At 36.7% G+C, this 24,908-nt stretch overlaps 1 protein-coding gene across 7 annotated transcripts in view; it reads right to left on the bottom strand.

The window, feature by feature from the left end:
• NPNT (nephronectin) overlaps nt 1-24,908 on the bottom strand; it is a 77,379-nt gene that overhangs the window by 31,036 nt on the left and 21,435 nt on the right. For 3 of the 7 annotated variants that reach the window (XM_033106098.1, XM_033106097.1, XM_033106099.1), the window contains 6 exons: nt 12,698-12,790; nt 8,262-8,354; nt 3,787-3,906; nt 2,337-2,456; nt 711-845; nt 289-411 (listed from right to left, as the gene is read on the bottom strand). In XM_033106098.1, coding sequence (XP_032961989.1) covers nt 289-411; nt 711-845; nt 2,337-2,456; nt 3,787-3,906; nt 8,262-8,354; nt 12,698-12,790 — 684 coding nt within the window. The remainder of the gene's footprint in view (nt 1-288; nt 412-710; nt 846-2,336; nt 2,457-3,786; nt 3,907-8,261; nt 8,355-12,697; nt 12,791-24,908) is intronic. The other 4 variants (XM_033106101.1, XM_033106100.1, XM_033106103.1 and 1 more) reach the window with 2 other exon arrangements.

Here is a 24,908-nt window from a genome sequence, read left to right as displayed (position 1 = left end):
TTCCCTGGAGGGCTCTAAAATTTCTTTCTAGCTAAAGCAAAGTTACTGAGATTTTAGTCAAGGAATCAAATGCTTTTAAGAGTAGACTGTATTACTGAGTCTTTAATTTTTCAAAACACCTGAACAAATGATTTTATTATCTGTAGAAAACACAAACTAATATTACCAACTATGAAAATTATACTTCTTTCATAAATTAATCTTGTTCCTTATCTTCCCTAGTAATGGCATTTCAACGATCCTGTATTTCCTGCCAGAATTTAGAACTGGGAGACAAGCATTACTCACATATGCAGGTCAGGCCATCGCCCTGGTAGCCGTCTTGACATTTACACTTGTAGGACCCGTGTACGTTGAAACAGCGAGCAAAGCTACTGCACTGATACTGACCAAGGGAGCATTCATCTATATCTGCATCAGGAAGTAGGGAAAGAAAAGTTTATTTGGGTGATAAATATGATGACATAAAAATAAATATACAGTTTAAAAAAATGGTTTTTTTTGCAGTGTGAAGGTCCATGTAAAATTGGCAGATAAACAGAAGAAATAAAGTGTGTGGGCATCCAGAGCTAGTAGTGGTTGAAATGGATTTCTGTTTGTTTACTGCCAGTACCCTCCTCTGCCCCTGGCACCCCAGTCATCAGCACAATGAAGAGGCCTTTCCGTGCCATAGGAAGAAACAACACAAAGCAATGCCTGGGGTTCATTACCGTGACATTGGTATTTGCCTCCAATGTACATGAGGTCGAAGCCTTTATGACACTTGCAGATGTAACTTCCAAAAGTGTTGACACACTGCCTAAATCTAGGGCAGGAAGCTCTTCCAGTAGCACATTCATCAACGTCTAGAAACATAAGTCAGTTGCATTTTAGGAAGAGCAATAGCATGCTCAGATGAAGTGGATGTTTAAATAAATAACTGCAAACAGTTGCCTGGCACACAGCGACTCATCATAAACATTATCCAGCTGGTTGCCCCCACAGGCAACATACATTCCACATCTCGAAATTTCAATTCATCTTCCTAACCCAGGCTGCCCTCCTCCTGCACCACATCTCAGCACATACTGCACCTGTTCCCACCTAGTTGCTTGAACTTAAAACATGAGTCACCCTTGACAACCCTGTTTCCCTTCACCCTAAATCATCAGGCTCAGTTAATTCTAACTCTGAAAGATTATTGGAATTTGTCTCCTGTTCTCTTCATCCACTGCCATTACCCTCATCTCAGCTACCATTTCCCAGGCTACACTGTCAGAAGCCTCCAAACCTACGTCTTCCCAACCAATCTTACCCCCTCCAAAGCATTCCCAGTCACCCATCAAAAAGATTTTACTACAACATAAAATCAGATTAGTACCACATTGAAAACTCTCCTACTGTTTCTACTTGTTTTTTTGAATTAAATCCTCATCCCTCACCACGTTCTTGAAGGCCCTGCAATAAACAGCCCCCACCGACCTCACCAGTTGTATCTCAAGCCACCGACCCTCAGAGTCCCACTCTACTTTAGCCACAGTGGCCCTCTTTCTTTCAAGACCTCAGGCAGAACACCCTCTCTTTCACTGCAGTGCCCGCAGTGTTTCCTCCTGCTTGGCTGATTCTTCGTGTGGCCAAAGGTCCAGGTCTTATGGTAAGGCTTTCCTTGACCATTATTTTCTAAAATAGACCCTTTCTGTTTTTCTCTCTCTCTTAGTACCTCATATTAAGACTTAATATTGTTTGTAATTCTATTGGATACTCATTTCTTTTCTGTCTTCCCCATTAGAATATCAGCTTTGTGAGGACCAAAATCGTGTCAGCTTTTCCATTACTGTATATCCTAGCACTTAGTATGATGCCTCGAATACAGAAAGTTATTGATAAATGTCTGTTGAATCACCGAATATCTCCATTCATTGAGTACTTACTACATGCTAGGTACCATGCTAAGATCTTTCCACACATGAGCTCATTTGATCCTCAGAATGGTTCTATGTGCCATTACTCCAATTTTAAAGATGACAAGACTCAAGCTCAAAGAAAGGAAGTCTCTTGCCTAAGGTTACATAGCATGCATATGGCAGAGCTAGGTTTGAAACCAAAGCCCAGACTCTTAACTATAATTCTATATTGCCTCTGCCTGAAGCTTCCTCTGGTCCCTCATTTTTAGGAAAACACAATTTACATGGTGCATTCACAGAGAGATGTCCTCTTCTGAGACATCTGATATCTTCTGAAGGATAGCTAAGTAGCTGATATAAGTAACTGCCTTTTTTTTCTTATTTCCATCACCTTTTACTTTCTTCTGTTTCCTAGACATGCGACTGACAGAGATGCTTGATTTTACAACTCACCCACACAGGTCCTCCCATCAGGAGCCAGCTGCAGGCCAGGAGAGGGGCATTGGCACCGGATTTGTCCTTTGATGACATCACAGCCATATTGACAGTTCGCCATGGAGCACGTACGGGCACCTGGAACAAGTGTGACTGGCTGACTCAGAGAACAAACTCTGTAACTGAAATAACTATGGTTTTTCCTTGTCCTGAAATCAGTGACACTGAATCAACAATGAAGACCAAAAGGCCTCAATTATTCAACAGTGTACAGAAAGTCAAAAATAAGGGGAGGAACAGAAAGGCTTTCTCCCCCAGGGGTTCAGAAGTGAACCAGCTCAGTTATCATCTGGGAAAGACCCCTAATGCATTTGAGGAATTAAAAGACAAATGTAAAACTTTATCTCACATGGATGATCTGGAAATTTCTCCAGTGGCCAAGGAAAGTGGAGAACAGAGGTATTTTTCCAGATTATTCATGCAAGTGCTGGTCTTAAGTAAAACATCCATGGAACTGTCTTAACCTCCCATTAAATTTCTCTAGAGATGCCAGGAGATTTCCAAATGAGTTGTACAATGTTAGAGGATTCTAGCGTCACTGCCACATGTTGCACCCCTCATTCCAAAAAGTTCCATGCTAAATATGCAATACTAAATAAAATTAGCTAGCCTTTATTTTATAAAATGCAGCCCAGTTAGAGATAACTAATAATTAACTGATCGGTAATTAGCTAACTTAATTGATAATTCAGTAAAAATTAAAATCAAGTCATCAATTGTTGAATATCATATCAACACAACCTCAATTCAATGTTTAGCCTACAGAGAATTTTAAGGCACTATCCATTTTATAAACACATCCAAATGATAATAGGGAACACCATGCATTTCTTTCTTATAAAGACACACATAAAAAACCATTCATAATTTTATGTTACTATAATCATTTACTCTTTTCATTTGAAGTAGTTTTTTTTTTTTTTAAGAAAAGGGACATAACTTAGTAGACTGTTATAAAGAAATGTAAAATAAAGTGAAGAGGTGTTTATGAATGGCTTATAATCAATCAACGAGCTTGATGGATTCTCTACCAACAGTTTAGTCTCCATCTTTATGGGTAGCACAAAAGTCCTCAAATAATCACTAGTGTTCTTTTTCTAGCTGGAATAGCTCTATGCCTAGATAGAAGACAGGGAAAATCATGTCGGGAAAAAACCATTAGAAAATACACTAGTTGTGTTATTCTTGTGCTAAGTACCATTTCCAAATCAATTTAACATTGGCACCCATGGTAAAAGAATGCTAACTATCTAAAAGGGGCAACTTTTATTTTGATTTTCAATTCCTCAGGCACACATGCAAGCACACACTTACACATCCTGTTTAGGAGAGCTGCACACTACCGGAGCACAGCATGAAAGAAATCAAGCCCAAAGCACTTATAAAACAGTTAAGATTCCTGACATACTTGAGCAGGACCCGTCCGGCATAAGCATGTATCCATTGAGACAGTAGCACTTGTAGCTGCCATAGGTGTTCATGCACCTGTGCTTGCAAGGCCGCGGCTTCAGGCCACACTCGTTTAGGTCTGAAAAGAGTGGAGATTGAAGGAGAAGAATCACAAAGCCTCAGCACAAGTGTAAACCATTTAAAATACTTCTTTACAGTTAAAAACAAAGGAGAAAAGTAGGTCGAACTATCGTAACCAGTTGTTTCCCTAAGAGATAGAGCTTGTTCATCACTGTCTTCATTTGAACGCCAGTTACACTAGGGACCACCAAGAGTTTTCTATCAAAAGTGACTGAAAGCCTTATAACAGTGAGGAGGCTGTGAGAGTTTCTGGAGCTTAAAGTATATAGTACATGTGATCTCTGTCCACAAAGGGCAGTTATTAGTAGTTAGAGTACGCTGTGCCTACCTCATTATCCCTAGAAAGACCATGCTAACTCCTCATCTATCTGACTCCCATGTTCTCAGAAATATCTGGGTTCTACTAGATTCAATCCTGACATGATCATCTTTTAATTTCTTCCTGTCTCTGTTTAAAGAAGATACTATGTGAGCCTATTTTAGTTTATGGAAAGTATGTGGATTTTAAAACATTAAACTGCTTGGACCTTCCCAAAAGAAAGATGTATTTTCAAAGAGCTACATGAATTAGAGTGATCCCTATTGTGGTTTTTCTTGTTCAATCTTAGGTTCTATACTAATTTCAGATTAAAGAAGAACCTTCAGTTTCCTACTTTAGTAATGCATTCAAGTCACAGAAAAACTTAAAAAGAAAACAACCCTCCAACATACTTTCATTCATTGGGCAGTTAAGAAGGGCAGATGGAAATACTAATGAATAATACATAATGGACTATAATTATGTATTTTAGGATTACTGGTTTAAATATCAATATGAAATGAATTAATAAATAGCACATTGAGAATTTTCCAACCCAAGTTAAACACTGCCTCAAGTGAACATAAAACTCATAATGACATATAAGCACTGAAACAGTAATGGCCAAAAATACAGATTTCATTAAAAAGAAATATGACCACATGTTTATTTTGTCTGGAACTGCCAGCAGAAGCACTGATTAGCATAATTTAATTATCTATTAATCTATGTCATCAAAACAGAAATATAGATAAATCTAGTGGCAAGTTGTTTTCAAATCTAATCAAATTTAAATCTGACCTACTCATTTATTAGAAATCTATATAGTTAATTTAATTAAACTACCAAGTTACATTGTTTTTTAAAACCACCAAATAATTATTGCGTCTCAAATGTTCTAAATATTTTACTGACTTTCGAACTTAGTAACCTTAACACAACTATAAACAGATCTCTAGCTGTGCAAAGCCCAAGAAGACTAAGTAACACACCTTTGTCATCTCCTATGCTTTCTTCAATTTTATGCTTTATTGTTTCTTGCCCAGTCAAGAGTATTCAAAACAGAAACACATTTTAAGATATTTCAAAAAAAATTTCCTCCAAGATGGTGCCTTGCAGATTATAGTATCCACAAAAATTTGATTTCTCATGTTAAATGAAGTAAAATTTTTAAATCAAGGAGGAAAACGACATTCACTCCATTTTTCATATTCTTCTACCTCATATTTCAATATTTATTAAAAATTAAAGTCAGAGAATCTTTTCTCATGTCCTAGGAGCTGATTATTATTCCTAATATGTCCTTGCAGAGTCACACCTGGCTTTGATAAATCCCTGATTGAGATTATAGTAAATAATATTTAAATCTGAGTACATTGTTAGAGAAAGGCTTTGAGTTTTAAATATTTTTCTGCACTAAGCAAAAATAAAATTGTACAATCCATCAAAACAATAGAGTAAGACTGAATTCTGTATCTCAAGGGAAGGATATCGATGGATATAAAATAAAAATGTGTCAACTAAGGACCCTTAGGTTTGTTTTTAAAGAGCCACAGAAACGTCTGTGGGTTTCCTGATAGGAACTGGTCAAATGTTTATAGCTCCAGAAAGCTCATAAACAAGGAGTATTTATGCTGATGGAAATTTCTTCAGATACTCTGACCATGGAGTAAAGCTGAGGCCCCACTGAGGCAGCTCCAGTCCTGGCTGATAAAGGCCACCTTAGGATTGCTCTGAGAGTTTCCTTGATTCAGACTGGGGCTGCTGGTGGTCTTCAATCCAAATGTATCCTTCCCTTCCCATGGGAAAAAGCCCTTTGGGGTTAAGAATCATAAAATTTTAAGAAAATGAAAAATTAATAAGATGTCATAATGCCAAAAGAAGCTGGGAATCACTCTATGACACAATATGGAAAAGGAAATAAACGTGGAGCATTCAACAGGTAGAGATATTTGTTGGCTATTTTACTGTCATTGACACATAAATATGCAAATGCCCTGGAAGCAATGTGAGAAGGCCATACTCGACCAGCTGCTGATGGAGCGGTTGACTCTCCCTGACAGTGAGCTAGCGCTGACGTGCCCAGTGACTGCCATCATTGCCTCATCTGCCGCAGGCAGGTGGCACCTCAAAACTTCCCAATGACCCTTAAAAATCCCACTGCAGAAATTAAGAAACAGGAGTCTACAAGAATCCATAATTATCAGTATCTACCAAATATCAGACTTCTGCTAAAGCAGGCGTTTTCAGAAGATTTAAAGGATCTGGTATCCTCGTGATGAACTTTTTTTCCTCAATTTTCTTCAGGGTTTCTAGTCTATGATTTGTGTACCTTATTTTCTTATTGACATAATGCCTTATAACACTGAGTTAATACAGGCTGATTCCAACATGTCTTGGACTACAGAGCTAGTAACTCTCGTGTTGCTAGCAAATTAAGTCAGAGATACAAAAATGATGCTTCCAATTTATAGTAAATGCTCTATAATAAGTGGAACAATGTAAAGAACATGAAAAGTCTCCTGATCATACTTTGTCAAGTTAATCTTAAAAGTTGATAAAAGAAACCAGGAAAGAAAAGTTTTGGTGTTTTGTCTTAAATTTACTTTAATCTTGCTCTTTCTCTAGAAGTTTAAAATGTAATATAAACTGTAAGATAATAAAACATTTCATAAATTCTATCCTTTATCTGTCTTACCACACAGAGAACAGAACTTTACAATTAAACTACTTACATTCAAATGCTTTCACTATTAAGTATATATTCTTAAACAGCATCTATAAGCCAGGAGTATATTTAAGCAGGTTGGTGGATTCAGGAGCTTGGGTAGGGAGGGGGGAGGAAGAGAGGAGCTGGTCCAGAACATAAATGCAAGCTGCGTAGCATTGTCATTACACTTCAGGAAACAAAAGAACTAGAAATTGTATCAGCATGCAGACACTGAAAGTAGCTTGAAAATCTGGAAGAGATTCATTGAATAAAGGAACCCAATGGATTTTTTAAGAGAAAATCATCTTACATTTGTTTAATGCACTTGGACTTTTTTTCCTTTGAGGCTTAAACTGGGCGATGTCTCAGAAATCTAAGCCTTTACATTTTATCTGACTAAAGTGGAGGTTATAGGCAAGCAGATGCCAATATGTCAACTGCCATAACGTTTATCCTTTAAAAACAACAATGACATCAATGACTCTGAAATTAATAGTACTGCCCTAATTCTTTGTTCAGGAGATGTACAAATGCATTAAGTTCCCTATCAGCAGAGACAGTAATTAATAATTTAAACATTGTTAATTATATCATTCTAAGTTCCTAAATTATTGGGTGAGGGATAGTCATTTAGAAGAATTGTAAAATCATGCTGCCACCTAAGTTCTCTACAAAACTTTCCAGCATAATGAAGACTCGATTATTTTTAGTGTTTCTATTCTCACACCAACCCTGCAGGCAAATAGGGTAGGAATTACTCTCCTCTTATTACTAATTGTTTTTGCTAAAACCCGGACACATTAAATGACTTGCTCACAATCATATGGCTACTTAAGGGCTGTACTGGAACCAGAACTTAGAATTTCTAATATTACAAAATGTACACTAAAAGAAGGAAGCTAACATATGGTTTCATTTCCAGGTAACCTTAGACTCTACACCCTAAATATAGCGGTGGAGGACTTGATTACTTCTAAAATCTACTTAGTAAAAGCCATCAAAACCCCGCCGATCTCAGTTGCTTCAGAATTCCTGACTACCTACATATAAAAACGAAAGTTATGTCAGTATCTGATTTTTTTTTTTTTTTAACACATCCTGAAACACAGAGGAGAAGAAGAAAAGCAATGACACTTGATGCAGTGAAAGGACAGCGGAGGCTCCAGGCTTTTCAGAGCACAGAGAACCAGCACCAGGAGACAAGTCCTGCTGCTCGTTCCACATGCTCAGGATGCTGAGGCTGGGCGCTTCTGGGCCTTGTCTTAGAACATTTGCAACCAGTGACATAACTGCAGGAAGCCGTGCAAGTGGGAGGAGCAGACCTCCTGAGATAACGCACGCTCACCCCTTGAAGGTAAACTTGTGGCTTGATGATCCGGGGGTTGGAAAAGAGGCTGTTCACTGCCTTGGTCAAGAGGAGTTGGGTAGAAGTGCTCGTCTTCACACCAGGAAGAAGGTAATAAGAGTCAACTTTGAACTGATGTCATTTTTAGCCCTGAAAATCTTTATAAGTATATATTAAACAATGGCATAAAGTTGGTGGAGTTCCAAAAGAATCCTTTACTTTACAAAAATTAGTTTCTAGTTCTTCACTTTCTTGGTTTTTTAAATTCCTATTTTCCTTAAAACTTATCACTGTCATCTTTATTCCCCAAAACATCATTATAAGTTAGCAATCCTTCATTCTCACACCAATTAAAAAAAAACAACACAAAAAAATAAAAAAGAAATGGTCATTTTTAAAAGCATGATTTGGGTTGTCAACAAAGAGAAAACTGGAAAAGAAAACCAGATTATACAAGTATCGGTTACAATCAGTGTGCTCTGTTTAAGGATACTGAGGTCTTAAATGACCAACTTAAGACTGTTTCCTTATTAAATGTCATGCAATAGTTTAAAATGCTCCAAAATTATGCACCAAGGTATGATTTGCTTAAAGACCTTATTTAAATAAATAGCATAATCAATGTTTTCTTTCAAATGTAAGAACTTATGTTACATTTAGGTCACATTTAATTATAATATATTTAAGAAGCTTTCTGCAAAAAATGGTAACTGTTCCCATTACTACCTTACCAAAATACTATAAGATGGGTGAGATTCAAAAGTGGAGAGTCAAAAAGGCAATCACATCCTGTTTCAAGACATATATTAGTATGTCTTGATATATTAATCATATATTAATGTGTCTTAATATATTAATCATATTATTAATAGTTAAACTTCCAAATTAAATGAAGATTGGTTTCTGGGATTGAAATCATACATCCTTCAAAAGGTAAGGCTATAAGAAACTACCTTAATATTAGGGTTAAAGCACTTAGGCTGTTGTGCTAAGGAAAGCAATCAACTCTCAGATTAACTAGTCCACCAACGTTGGCTGTCTGGTTCTTTGCTATAAGACTCTGATTCTTTTCTTGGGATAAAGAATTCAACACATGAAACATAACATTAGGAATTGATGTTTATAAATTGTTTCTTCTGAAATTATTATAAAGCACACTGTGAATTCAAAAGAATACCTTTCATTCCTAAAAAATATGCAATGATATGATATATTACATGCTAAAAATCATTCCCTAATGGGAAAGTTATAAAAAGATTATCTATAATAGTATCCTTTTTTTGGCTCAGGGAAAAAGAGACTTGTATGGGTACAGAGACTCAAAGAGGGGGAAAATATGCGTGAAAAAATTACAAGGAAAAGTAAGACGGAAAAAAGCAAATCTTGCCAGAGTTTGGGTTAGAACTTCAACTACCGTGAAAGGTACCACGTACCTTATAGAATATGATAATAACTAGTCTAAGCCTATGATTTTATATGTGATCCAGCTATAGCAAATCCAGAAAATGACTCAGGGGGAAGAGCAAGCCTCCAACAGCAGATTAAACTAATCTTGTGACAGTCTGTTAAATTAAACCAGTTCCAAAGTGGGCTTGCCCTGCTATTCTGGCTGCTCCCCAGACAGCTCTAAAAGTACTCTTAAGCGCTTGTCATTTACTCAAGCTGTTCACTCAGCCAAGCAAGTTTCCAAGGGGTGAGTTCTTAAAGCACACAGTTCGCAACAAAATCTTTAGCAGATACTTGCCTTATACCCTACTTTTAATCAAAAGCTAATTTCCAGCTCTGTGAAATTATTTCAAGGTACCTCTTCTTGACAGTTCCATCCTTAAGGAAAAAGAAACCTGTTTAATTCCCCATATCTCTGAGGAGTGTTTTCCACTTTATTAAAATGCACAGTCCCGGAAAAGAGTACGTTAATTTGATATGTAGCAGATACAGACAATTTTCTCTAACAACATTTCTAGGGGGTATCTCAGAGTTCTCCCATTTAGTCAGCTCACTCACGGCAGCCGCTCTCACCATCCATGGATTCAAACACTGACTGTCTAAGGTACCAGAGGACTCCATGGAATGCTTTCAAGCTCCTCGGGCTTTTAGGACCAAGAGCCATTATAGGGAAGTCATTCACTTAATAACTATTTAATGTGCACTAATCATATGCAAGTCACTTTAATAATAGTTTTCAGGAACCCAGAAATCAGAGAGGCACCACAAAGGATTCCTGCTCTCAAAGAATATAAAGCTTTCCATCAGGAACTTGCCAAATTGCTTTTCTGGTAAGGAAGGCAACAAGAGAGATGATTAAAACAAATAGGTTTACTGCAAGCTGGAGTTTTATATTCATGATTGGATTTGAAATGACATTTTCAGTGTCAGTGCTATTTTTGCAGGTGTAAAATTCCATTTTGCTACTAATGAAATCCTCTTCCCCCTAAGGAATATAGTTTTAGGAGGCAAGGTTTCAACTCAGTATATTTCTATTTTTCTTTGGAGACTCAGATATGTATTACAGAAAAAAGTACTTGGTAAACTGGTTTTCTGAAAATAAGAGATACCCAGAGATGAATCCTTGTTCCAATAACAGCTTTAGTATCTTTGAAGCATTTTAAAGTTGATGCAGCTCCTGCAAATCAATTTAAATGAATTTCTCTGCAATCTCAACAGTAGCTTCTTTCAATAATCTTCTTTGTATAAATTCCTGGCAACAGGACAACAAGTTTTACGGTGCTGACATATTAATGAAACCTCTGATGGTTTATGTTCATTACTTTAAAAAAAAAAAAAAAAGAAGCATGCTGGGACTCTAAGATGAACACTGATACTTCAACAATCAGAACCGAACATGCTGCTACTTGAGAAATTAGACTAAAGAAGAAAAATCAAATGTATTTTTAAAAGAGTAAACTGAGATAATAAGAACCCCACTTATTTAAAAAATACTAACCAAGTATTTTAGGTAAATTCCAACTTAAAAAATATTACAAAAGAATTGTACACCTGAAATCTATGTAACTTTACTAACAATTGTCACCCCAATAAACTTTAATTTAAAAAAAGAAGAAGAAGAAAGGAAGTACTGGAAAAAAATCAGTTACAATCAAGTAGCAGATAATCTAGAACACACTTTAGAATAAGAGCTTGTCCTACCATTGGATATGTCACGTTTTACTAGCATGACTTTCATCTGACAGTACAGAAACAATCAGATGTACTTTCAAACATCAGTGTTCTGAATTGTTGTGACAACTATGTCTATAAATCACAAGTTTACATCACACGCCTCAAGGAGTATCAGATATTGAAGAATAAGAATATTTGAACAATATCATTTCTGTATCAGATGGGGCCAAGTAAGTATCTGTGAGGCAGTCAGACCCCTAATAATTGTTTCATGTAAATGATAGGGAGCATTGTTTTTAGAAATAAATAAAAAACTGACCCTCTTTATCCTTGTATATTCTAGGTGAAACCTAATCGGAGCTTTTCTTTACTTCTGTTTTTTTTTTACTCCTAATGGAAGAAAGTTTTGGGTTAAAATTAATTAAAAAGACAAGCAAGCCTTGTCAGCCTTGTTAGCATGTGTCAGAGGATCACATTTCCAATATGTTCTGCATCTAAAACTAAACTGGTAGAAAAAAACGTGAATTATATAGATAATAGCTCTAAGTTGACCTAGTACGTCTTTTACCAACTAATTTTATGAACTTGGACAAGACACTTAACATCCCTGATATTTCTTCAAATGAAAAATGAAATAATACATTATTATTATATGTTATTTAAAACTTAATTATAAATAACATTCTACATCCTAATGTTGTAATGATGAAAATAGATTTTATATATAAAATACTTGGGGCACTGTGAGTACTAAATAAATGTTTGCTTTTATAAGCAACTGATGCCAATTAAAAATAACTTGCTAATCAAAATCGTTATTTCTCAGAGGAACATTGCAATTGGTCAACAGTTGAAGGGAATTTAATCACGAAATCGAAGGACTCAGACTTTGAAGGGACCTCAAAATTTCAAGTCAAACTTCCTACCTGACTTTGAGTATTAAAATATTTTCACCTAACCAGGGTCTTAGTAGGCTCACAATTTGCCAAGGCTTCCCTACTACGTAGTTAGTGGATGAATAAGGAGTAGCAGAATGCAAGGCTTCTAAAATTACTGTTGCTGCGATTCGCTTCTCCAGCATACATTTTAATTGTCAGCAGTGAATACAAATAAGAGGATGGAATTCTTTTAACTGTCCTCTGATGAAATATATTTTAAAAGATGTAACATTATTATATTTTTTAATGTGTCAGCTAACGGCAGCTCACATGTGTGGAACAATAGTTATGGAAGAATTGGGCTTGAGAACTTAAAATTTTGCTATCACGTAGGAACAGAGGGAGCTTATGATGGTTGGTGTCACACTGTTTCCCTACCTTGATTGCAGGTTTTTCCGGCATATCCAGGATGACACTTGCACTTGTTTGGTCCGATACATTCACCATGTTTGCACTGTGGCTGGCACACAGCTGTGAAAAGAGGATATCATGCATTATTTCCATGTCAGCAGCACATCAACCATATAGTATCAATGTCATGTATTAGCTTGATACTAAAAGAATAACCTAAGAATTTACAAGAGAGTAGCAGAAATATCCAAAATCACTGTTTGGAGTGGTAAGCACTGTCTAGGCTACACTTTCTCACACAGACACACACACACGTTATATATGTGTGTGCGCATCACTTGGGGCTGGAAAATTTGCTAAACTTGAGGACAATACCCAAATAGTCAAGAAAAATATGTAAGACCATGCATAAACCTGACTGATATTGGTCAACAGTTATAACTTTACAATAACCTACACCTATAATTTCAAACTCATTCTCTCAAATACACTTCAAAAAAAGTTGTTCTTAATCCGAAGATATTGGTTATGTATGAACTCCAGATAAATTTCCAGTTAAATAATGAAACACTTATTTTACTGGAAATGGTATTTCTAAGCATTAAGTGATTCAAAAAGAAATAAAAACGAAAATGATATTTTTGGAACTTTAGCATATGAATACCTCTGTCATCTTGTTCTTTCTTAATCTTAGGTGTGTTGCATTGCTCATCAATCTATAATGGCTTTTCTGTGGTCTATCACAGCAAACAGAAAGTTCTATTTTACATTGACTATCTTCCATCAACTGAGTTTGTCTTCCCTCATGACCCCTAAGAACAGTAAAAATCATTCCTCAAGTCTTTTCATAGTCTTTGATTTTTGCCAAAATACTGGTTACAATTTATTCTTCTTATTCTACATCAGTAATTCACAGTTGGGGGTATTTTTGCCTTCTATGGGACACGTGGCATAAATGGAGACATTTTGGTTGTCACACTGAGATATTTGGTTTTGATGCTACTGGCATCTAGTGGGTAAGAATACAGGGATGCTGCTAAACATCCTACAATGCTCAGATGTCCCTCCCCCCCCAAAAAAAACCCAAATTATCCAGACCAAAATGTGATAGGGCCACATTGAGAAACCATGCTCTGTACCAAATATGTGTATGGTGCTGTGCCAGTTACTAAAATAGATGAAAAATCATTGTATAGAGTGGTCAATGGTCTCAAAGAGATTACAGTCTAGAAGAAGAGACAAAATAATCACGTTTTTAATTCAAGACAACACTTATTTGTGAGCAAAATGTGTGGCATGTGTGGAATTTGTGACGAAATTATCACACAAGCATATCCACGTACATTTATACAGAAAGCCTTCTAGAACAGACTTGAGTTGGATCTTGAAGCATGGGTAAACAGAAAAGGGCGAATATTATTTACGGTAAGAACTATGTAGCAAAATAGACCATCACTTATTTAGGAGACAATGAGTAGTCTTTTCAAGCTAAAGAAATGGGTAAATGCTGATGGAAGAGAGAGAAGTAGACAATCATAGGTGAGTGGTATCAGATAACGACGCTCCCTCAATTTCAGACTGAGGAATATACACTTTACCTATAGGAAATGGAAAGTTTATCACCATCAGGAAAATTTCCTGATAAAAATCAAAATTCTGGGAATATTAGCTTGGTGATGATATATAGGATGAACTGGAGAGTCTAGTTGACATGAGGAAAGCGTGCTTTGTGTTTGCGACAAGAAGAGACCAGCTTCAGGAACCACTGAGTGAACAGCTGAAACATTTGAAGACCAAAGGGAATGGGGTTGACAATGACCCTGAATTCTCTAGTCCCTGACTGCTGCTCCTTCCCATATCAGCCCTAGCTGTTCTCCATTCTGCGACGTGCTCCCAGTTTCTGAAAATTCTCAAAACTTGTTTCCTTCAAAATCCTAATATTCCTGAGAACCTGATGTGCATGTTATGTTTGGTGTTTTCTCCATATCCTCACTCAACTCGCACTAGCCCTTCCCTCCCGTGGTACTCCACGGGCTTATTTGCCATTTGACTTTCAGGTCTTTCCTGCCTGTTTGTCACTCCAACTGGACCCTGTGCCACTACTAATTTTTAGACAGAGCTGCTCAGTAGGTAGTTAAAACGCTTGCAGAAGTAAAGGATGAGCAGAGTGGAAAATATAAATGGCAGAGAAATGTGCTTGGACATTTTCTGAAATCTGATTTTAGACATGGCATGAAATTCAAAGGGAAGCAATTTTGTTCAGATCCTTAAGAAGAAATGAACTACCTAGGAGGGACTTCCAATATTATTTTTCAGTCTTTTGTACACCCAGTAGATGGTTTATATGCATTTTAAAACAAGTCCCAGAAATAAGCCATTCTTTATGTAATTTTCAGGTCCCATCACCAAGAAAAGCAAGTTAAATATAAAACTTTTTAATCTTAAAAAAATGCTCCATATATCTTAACAATTACGCTATATAAGTACAACTTAAATGAATCAAGTATCACCGAGGCACCCAGAGTGCCATACTTAAAAAGAAAAAAATAAACACCTCAAAATCATTAAATATAAGTCAAGGCCATCACCTCCCAAAATAAATGGAATTGAAAAATATTTCTAAAAGCATGAAAAAATTTCTTTAGAAGAAGACAGTTTATTAAATAATTAAACCTGAGGCCTGAGGTCATATTGCCTTTTGACCCCCTGACCAGCTTGGTGACGTCCATTTATAGCACTTTCAGGTGCTTTACAGGAACAAACGTTTTTATTGTCCCCCTCCCTTTCTCGTTGTTTGTTCTCAGTGGAGTGTCCTCATCTTGGGCACATCAAATGCACACATTCCATGAGATCAATGCTGTTAATGTTTCCTCCATGTTTAGAGAGTCAGTATTGTCAAACGGCTGTTTGCACTTCTAGACTACTCACTGAAGTAACTAACCCACGACCTCCATACTAGCCAACAGTTCTTAAATGGGATAGGATACTCAGAATGCTCATATAACTAATGTTTTTCTCTTACCAAAAGAAAACTCTGAAAAATGTTACACAAAAGTACTTTCTCCTATTTCCTTGCTGGCGTTAAGTCTTCAATGGAATTCAATAAACATGTATTGAACATTTGTTATATACAATGTATTATGCGAGGCAAGTGTTTGGGGGGAGTGAGAGTCTCAGAAGATACAAAAATTAACTGTGAAACTATATTGACTTAACAAGGGCTATGATAGAGAGATGAGATGAAAGCAGAAAGGTGTGTGTGATGGGATGGGGCAGATAATAACTGACTGCAAGTTCTAGAAAGGCCTCTTGTAGGAAATGTGATCTGAGCAGCGCCTTACAGGTAAGAAGCAGAGACATTGAGATGGGAGACAAAGCCTTTGAGAATATGAGCAAAGTACGGGGGAAGGACAATGAAAAGGGGTTTTCTGTGAGTGCCAAGTGTTCTAGTGGAGCTGCCACGCGAAGGGCTTATAACAAATGAGATCAAAAGACAGGCTAGGGCAGTCATAAATGGCAGGTACTGCTGAGTGCTTACCAGTAACTGTTTTTCCCTTCCTCTTTAATATAGAATGGTTGTTTGCTTTTGCTTTTTAAGGGGGGAATGAGTCAGCAATGGAAACTATCAGTTCCTTATCCTCCGTGGTAGATATGAGTAGCCAAGCAACTAAATTCTGGACAATTATATGTGAGCAGAAGTTATTGGGTGGGACGTTTGCAATGCTACTTAGAAAGACCCTAACTGTTATGTTTTGTCTGTCTTCTTGAGAAATATAGAAGTCATGGAGAACTACAGAGGCCACTTTGGGACCATAATCTTGAGAATGATAAAGAGGGCAGAGCAAGTCATAATATTAACGCTACATTGTCATCCCAGCAATTTACGGCACTATTCTTTGTGTCACTGTTGCTTGCAGCCAAATACAATTCCTAACTGACTATCCTTGAGCGCAAGGCTGTGGAATCTAGACCTGATGTGTGTTCATCATCAAGCCACCAAATGTCTTCTTTAGATACATCCTTAGCATAGAAATGTGATAAGCAGATCCTAGCAAAGAAATACAATTTGTGAAATTTTGTTTTTACCTACAATACCATGTAACTATAGAAGTGTCTAAAAAACTTCATTTCTATATCTAAAGAATTAGATTAGAAAATACATCTTGAGATAAGAGAAAAAATGATTCCCAACTTCTACGTAAACTGGTTCACCATTTGATAGCCTACTCCACTGTAATAGGAGCTCTCAGTAGTCAGCACACATCAACCTTTACAACCTGCTGTGGATAGCAGGTCAGGAAAAATAAAAATAGATAGATAGATAGATAGATCGATCGATCGATAGATAGATAGATAGATAGATAAATAGATAGATAGATAAATTAGATAGATAGAAAGGATTAGTGGTCCATTTTAGAATGGTCTAAAAACATCAAAAACAGATGAGACACTTGATTTAGAGGAAATAATGCATCTGTGGTTGGTACAGGTTCATCAGAAAAAGCAGCATCGCTGCTCTGACCTTCCTGTGGATCAGGAACAAGAATTTTAGGCCATTTTTGATAATCCACTGTCCTCTGACATCCACATATGGGTTAGCAGCTCAGTACATAAAAGTCAGGTGAGGATCACAGATAGTCTGTGAATGAATGACACATTTTTTAACCCCAAAATTGGATGCCAGAATTAAACCAAAACAGGTAAATCACACTCAAAACTTACTCCCTCACATTCCTGCAGCATAATCTCCAAAGTGCCCTTAAAATAACCCCGAAGTCATTACTTCAACTAGAAAAAGAAACAAGTTTCAACTGGCAAAGCAAACTTAGCTCTTTAATGTCACACATCCAAACCTCTTCTGTTTACAATCTAATAAAATTTCATTCTTAAAAATTCATCCTAATGGATGTAACTTGGGTTCTGAGAGTTGGACAAGGTATTCTGAAGCTGATAGTGAATTATAAAATGTTAGGGGAAAATTAAACTCCCATAGCAAAGTTCTATATAATATTTCTTACGTAAACTAATCACACTGGGAGTCAAGTGCCAATATTTGAATAAATAAGGCATTTTGAGATGCCCAAGCAGATGGTGGCTCTGGAAAGTGACAAGAGAAAAACCAACTCAACCCCAGTTGTTAGTAACTGGAGAAGAACTGTCTTAATGTAAATAAGATTGTCTTTAGAATCCTAAGAAGCATTTGTAACTTTTTCAATCTACACCATGTTGCCATTCAGACATGGCACAACTGAAAGCAAAACAAAGAGGACTATCTTCCAGGATACCATTTCCCTGAAAATAATACCTAGCCGTACAATCAGCTCTAATGTGTCTTTTGGAGCAAAACTTAATATAAGACTTGGTCTTATATATTATGTTATATTATATAAGACCTGGTCTTATTTTACTATAAATAGTGTGTCTTTTGTAGCAAAAATTAATATAAGACTTGGTCTTATTTTACTATAAGAGCTGATTGTACGGCCAGGTATTATTTTCAGGGAAGCACGGTATGTAATTTAGAAACAAAGGTGACACAGACATATGCAAGGGAAGGGCAGAAAAATGAATGGATACAAAACTGGGAGATTTAAGAAAGCTCTCATTGTATCTAACAAATTTTAGAGAACTCAGATATGGACAAACTTGTCTGAGGCAAATAGGAGTATACAGTGAGGAATATCTTTTTCAAAGAGCAATTGGCAGCAATTGGAAGACAGAAAGTTGCTAAAAAGAATCATGAAACAACTCATTGCTGTATTAATGGATCCTGGAAGGAATGGAGGCAGAACTTTATAAGTCTCCATTGCAAAGGGTCTTCAGCCATTCCATATCATAGGTACAACAAAATCCAAAGGAAAAATGTCCAACAGATTCCAAGATTTCGAGAGGAAAACAACTCTCCAGCTTTCCTAATATCCTGTATTCTAGTGTTGATTATTGTATTTTCAAATCTAAATTCCTGCTGCAGTAAAAACTGAAATAAAAAGTGTCTCTGACTGGTATCACTATAAAATATTATCCATGAAATGCTCTCATGAATACAAAACCATTTTCTACAACTGATTAAATTTATCCTCACGATATCCATATAAGGCAGGATATAGACTGACATTATCCTCATTTTACTAGTAGACAAGTGAAAACACAGAAGGTGAAGTGACTTGCCTGATTTCAGTAAAAATTTCTTATCCCAGTTCCATGGTCAATCCACTAGCAATTCTAGTGTTCAGGAAAAGGCCCGAAAGCCCAGCATTTTGAGTGCATTAGACGGGAGGAGAGTGAGATTATAGTAAAACACTTAGCAGGAAAAGATGAGAGGGGTAGAGAATACCAGCAGTAATCAGAGGCATAAAGGTATTTAAGTTACTTTTCCAGGAAGGAAAAGTTGCCGTTCAGAATGCGATGTATAATTTTAAGAAAATTAAAGTAACCTTGCCAGAATATTTTAACATAAATGCCTTGCTTGTTTTGTACTGATCCCAGATTCTGAACCATTACTGTAGTATGGAATTGTTATCTCTTCTGAGGTATTGCTACATCTATACTGTTTTCTCTCTCTCACAGTTTATCCAACATCATTTTTACATAGAATTTAAACTATTTTTGAACTACATTCAAATATTAAGTCAACCAATTGATTGATAATTTAGAGCACAGAGTTAAAATAAATAAGGGTTTTTGATCTCTATAATGTTGTCTCCCAAGAGCGGTCTGACAACTTATTTCATTTTTGTCTTTGGGATCACCCAATTCAGACATATTTCCTATTTCATCTCTCACTATTTACCCTTTAATTCCTGAAGTAGTCCAAAGAAATTAAGTGCCTGTATCTACATCTCTGTATCTCAAGCCAATTTTTATTTATCATAAATAAGCACTACCCCTTCTCACTGAAAAGTCTTCTTCTGAAGAGTGTTGTCATTTTCAGTTGATTTGGAATTTTTTTGGTTTCCATTGTGATATGAGTGGAACCTAGATTAATGCCAAATGAGACTTTTAAAACCCAGAAGAAAATGTTACTATTAATTTGGAAGTGTGAAGTAGGTTGTTTGTTTGTTTAAGTAGATAAACAGTAGCAAGCAATGAGCACACCTAACACCTAGATCTTAGTTTCTAAATACTATTCCACAATAAATGGAATCAGGGCAAGGTCTGGGATATTCTGCTATGATAAAAAGCAAGGATTAATTCAAAGAATGATGAAAACATGTGTAAAGGACATAGGAATTGGCTTGGAGGAGTTCCAGTGGCCAAATTTGGGATAATTTGAGTGCCAAGAAGAATAAGGATGGTAAATGATAACAACTGAATCATAAGAGAATCCATGGCTCCAAAGTGATTCCAAAAAGAAGAGGACCAAGCTCCTCTTACAGAAGAATGCCAGTGAACATGCAGAAGGAATGATAAAATTTGAAAAACACAATTTTACAACCACCACTGACATAATTTGACCAAAAAATTATCCACAGATGTTCAAATTTTCAGTGGTTGGAAGTTGGCTAGGGAACAGGCTATTCAAACAGTTTCAATCACCTCACAGATTATTTACTAATTAAAAAAGAAGGTGACTTTCAGTGTAAAAATTTGGTGGAAAGACCCTTAATCAAGTGATAAAATTAATATCACCGATAATGTAACAGACATTATGTGCAATGGGAATGTCATAACATATAGTCACCTTGTAATATTCTTGCAAAAAAGGTTTAACCTGAATCTAACGAGGAAACCACAGACAAATTTAGATTGTGAAACATTCTATTAGGGACTCTTCAAAAATGTCACTGTCAAAAAGAAGAAAAAAGTGGTAGAACTGTTCTAAACTGAAGGAGACCAAAGAGGAATGTCAAGTAAATGTAATATGAGATACTTGATTGGATCTGGATCAAAAAGAAAAAATCGTAAAACTCATTATTAGGATAACTGGGGAAATCTAAATGTGAACTGTTTATTACATAATATTAGCATATCAATGTTATATTTGTTAAGTGTGATAATATTGATGTTTGTAAATAAATGTCTTTGTTCTCACAAGATGCATACTGATGTATTTAGGCATAAAGTGCCATTATATCCGCAAGTTACTTTCAAATGGCTCAATGAAATAGATAGAAAAAAATGAACACTGATGTGTAATATGTTAACAACTGCAGACGAAGAGTATATGGTTATTATTGATCCTATACTTGCAACTCTTCTGTGGATTTGGAAATTTCCGAATGCAGAAATGAGGAAAATTTATAAACACAAATAGGATAATATGAATACCTTAACAAATATTCTTATTTGTGAGCTGTTGTTCACTTATCAGTGCACTCTAGAGAAGGGGTTAAGAGCACAGATGCTGGACTTAGACTGCTGGGGTCCCAGCTCTACCATTAGGAAATAAATGCATGACCTATGCAGGTTACTCAGTTTCTCTCTGCTTTAAAATGGAGGTCCTAAATTGAACCAGAGGAAGTTGCAAGCACTGATATTTCTTTTCTTAAAAAAATAGTAAACCCACGTAGTGCATATAGAAATTACCCACTGGTTTATTGGAAGGATTAAATGAAAACATCCAAATAAAGTACTTAGAACAGCACCTATCTCATAGTCAGAGCTCAATGACATGCCAGCTATAATGAGGATTTCAAGGGTGACTTAGAGGAAAAATTCCAGCATCTAATGTACTACATTAAGGACTGTGGATACAAAGACAACAAGATAACAAGATACCAATAAGATACCTCATCCTCAAGTAGACAGTTCAGTAAAGAGAGACAGAAGTAAGCATAGATGTCTTAATAACAGATATATATATAAAGGATACAGAAAAGGAAGTAATCAATGACATAGATTTAAGAGAGTTAGACAAGGTTTTGGAAAAAAAGTAATGCTAGAAATTTTTCTCTCAAAAAAAGAAAATTTATGAGACATCTGATTTCATAGTGTAAAAACTCATTAGGATATAATGAAACACATTAAAGTATTCCTTTTAGTTAAAAATTATCATATTTGTTTTAGCTGAGGAGATGATACTCTAATCTTTTGCCAGTTTACTGTGCAATAATCACAAAAGTCTAGAGCAGGGGTGTCCAAACTTTTTTCAACCAAGGGCCATATGCGGTAAAATACACAAACAGCCGGGCCACTCACTCGAGGTGAAGTACGTATTGCCTCACCTGGTTTATTTAGGTAAACTAAATATATTTTTGGTATTTGCTGCGGGCCAATTAACAATGGATCACGGGCTGCAGTTGGCCCACGGGCCGCAGTTTGGATACCCCTGGTCTACACAATTTTAATGTAGCCATCAGTACCTCTTTCAGCAATCAAAATCTCTAGGTTTAAAAGAGTCACTGATATATAATGAGCTGAGCCATACAATAACTATTTAAAAAATGGAATCATTTTGCGACTTATGTGAGGCATTTGTCAGCTTGGCATACTGTGCTTTTTTTTTTTTTTAAGAAAACATTAATTTATTAATTGTTCCAAATTCATCTGATGAAAAACCTTAAATAGAAATTTGGAAACAACCTAAATGTCCATCAATACGGGATTGGTTAAATAAGTGATGGCATAACGATCTTGCCTCCAGTGCTGTGGGCTCCAATCCAAGGCTAAACTACTATTAGTGGGCCCTCCTTCACCCATGATCTCACCATGCCATTCTCCTCCTTACATTCACTGACGCCTCGTCATCTTTACTTAGCCCATCATACTATATCCATCTCTTAGCATGGCATTCAACACCGCGTTTCATGATTTGATTCCAGTCTCCTCTCCAATCACACCTACAAATACCCCAACAAATTGAAGTTCTCAGGAAGTAACACACTCTCCAATACCTCCACACTTTAACATGATAGTCATTCTTCCCCTTATCTGCCAGACTAACCCCTAATCAGGCTTCAATACTCAGCTTAAACATTACCATCTCCAAGATTTGTGTTAGCCCTACACTCCGAGTTTGGAGCCCTCCTCAGTGCTTTCATAAGCTTCTGAGCATACTCCTACCATAAGTTATTTACATATGTTTACATCTATGCATACATACATCATGCTGTGTTATCATAGCTATTTTTCTTCTCTGGCTCCCCCACTAGACTTTGAGCTCTTTAAGTACACAGTACCTGCTCTGGAATGGCATACAATCTCCTGATAAAGACAGATATGACAGGTGCACAAGGTGTTAAAAACAACACAGAAGAAGGAATTTCTCTGAAGAGAGGAGTGAGGAGGAAAAATGTCAGGAAAGGCTTACAAGAGAAAATGTGAGCTAAATCTTAAGGGATGAATAGGAATTCACCACGTGGATGGTGAATGAGCTGAGAGAGGCATGAAGCAGTAGACGAAGTGGAAATGCAATGGCAGACCACTGTGATTGGGTCTATGTAGCAAAAAAAATAGTCCTTCAAAGATAAGGCAGTTGTCAACCTGAAGAGTGTTGTATTCAGAGAATCAGGATTCTACCCATAATTGTGAACAATCAATGGATTACAAGCAGTAGATGACACAGATTACATTTTATGTGTTTTCAAGCATATAAATTGATTTTTTTTAGAACCTCAACGAAGAGTTAAGAACCGTGACCTGTAATAAAGCCGTAAGATAGACAGACAAATGAAATACATTTATTTTCCCAATAAATTGTCTTTCCTGAAAACCACAATCTTCTTATTAAGATTACACCTCATATATCTTTTATCCTTTTTATAAAGTACCTGGTTCTTCCAGCTTCAAGTGTACTGAACTGAACTCAACTCAGCATTGAGGAAGCCACAGCACTGGATACAAAGATGTGTGTAAGACACAGTCTCCAGCTTCATGGAACTATCAGTCTCGCATAACAAATGCTCCAGATCCACAAATCACCACACAGTAGAGCAGTATGAGACAAGCTCCACTCAAGTGTTACAACTCAATGTAGAGAAAGGAGAGGAGACGTCCTACCGCTAAAGTTAGGAACAGAGAGAGGAGAAGGTGGAGTTTGGGCTAGGACTTGGGTCCGGGCTGATTTTCAGTAAGTTCAGTTCAGAAAGAATACAAACTTAAAAAAAAAATTGTGGTCATTCATTCCCGACAATTAGTCACTTATAATTGAATATTTACTTAGAATTAGGAGTGTTGGGGATATAAAACCGAAAAGCCAACAAAAGATGGAAAAAAAGATAACATTTGTAAAGGGTGATGATTTTCAGCCCTGATATAAACAAATGTTGAATTATTCATTTCTTTCAACTGGAGACCAAAATGGTAAACTGGAAAGAATTTTGCTCAATAACCTAAAACTATTAGATAACATTCCAAACAAAACTTAACCCAGTATTTGAATCCCCCACATTCTTTGACTTCGTTTAAAGTCAACCTTCGATGTGATTGGCTATCAAGGCTGAATGAAGTTGATGGAGGGGAAGGAAGGTCTGCGTAGGACAGTGATGGACAGATCATCAAATCACAGCCTGTGTCCCACGCAGATCTTGCCCCTCAGCTCACCTTGGAACCCACCTTGGAACCCAATCATATATCACACCTCCCCATTTCACGGTCTCACAGCACTTCAAACATGTCACATCCTACACTGAAGTCATCAGCATCTGCACTTTCTCTTAGGTTCTCTAGCTCACCGAGTAACACCCCAGAAATTTGGGCATCATCCTTGATTCCATCCTCCTCACCCTCAGAACCATCACCACCACCACCAGCCACCATTTTATTGAATATGAACTAATACGAGCCAGTTACTGAGCTAAGTGCTTTGTAAGTATTTTCTCATTTGATCCTCATAAAAAAAAAACCCTATCAGGTAGACCTCTTACTTACATTTTACCAAAGAAGAAAAAGAAGGAGGAGGAGGAGGAGGAGTAACAGGAAGAAGAAGAGGAGGAGGAGCTATTGCTCAGAAAGGTTGGGTAAGTTTATCAAAAACACAGTTTGTGGTAGCAGCCAGATCTCTGTCTATGAAGTCCACACACCCACCGCTATGCTGATGCACGCCTCTCCATCCTTTCTCTTCAGTATCTTTCAACCCTGATCCTTCTCTCTGTTCCCACCACTAATCAAGATAAAACCTAATTTCTCACCAGGTCTACTGGAACAGCCTCTAATCCTGAGCCTCAAATGGCTCCTCTCTAAATTATCAATCACGAAACCATTCAGAAATGGGGCCCAGAACTTCAAACGCCTACAGATCCCAGGCATTTGCCCGGAAGAAGCAAGTCACGTGGTAAAATGGAGTACATGCTCCCTCCCA

Source organism: Rhinolophus ferrumequinum, chromosome 5, assembly GCF_004115265.2.
Source record: "Rhinolophus ferrumequinum isolate MPI-CBG mRhiFer1 chromosome 5, mRhiFer1_v1.p, whole genome shotgun sequence".
NCBI classification, from domain to species: Eukaryota; Metazoa; Chordata; class Mammalia; order Chiroptera; family Rhinolophidae; genus Rhinolophus; species Rhinolophus ferrumequinum.
Note: the sequence above shows the minus strand (reverse complement) of the source record. Positions and strands in the feature narration are given on the sequence as shown.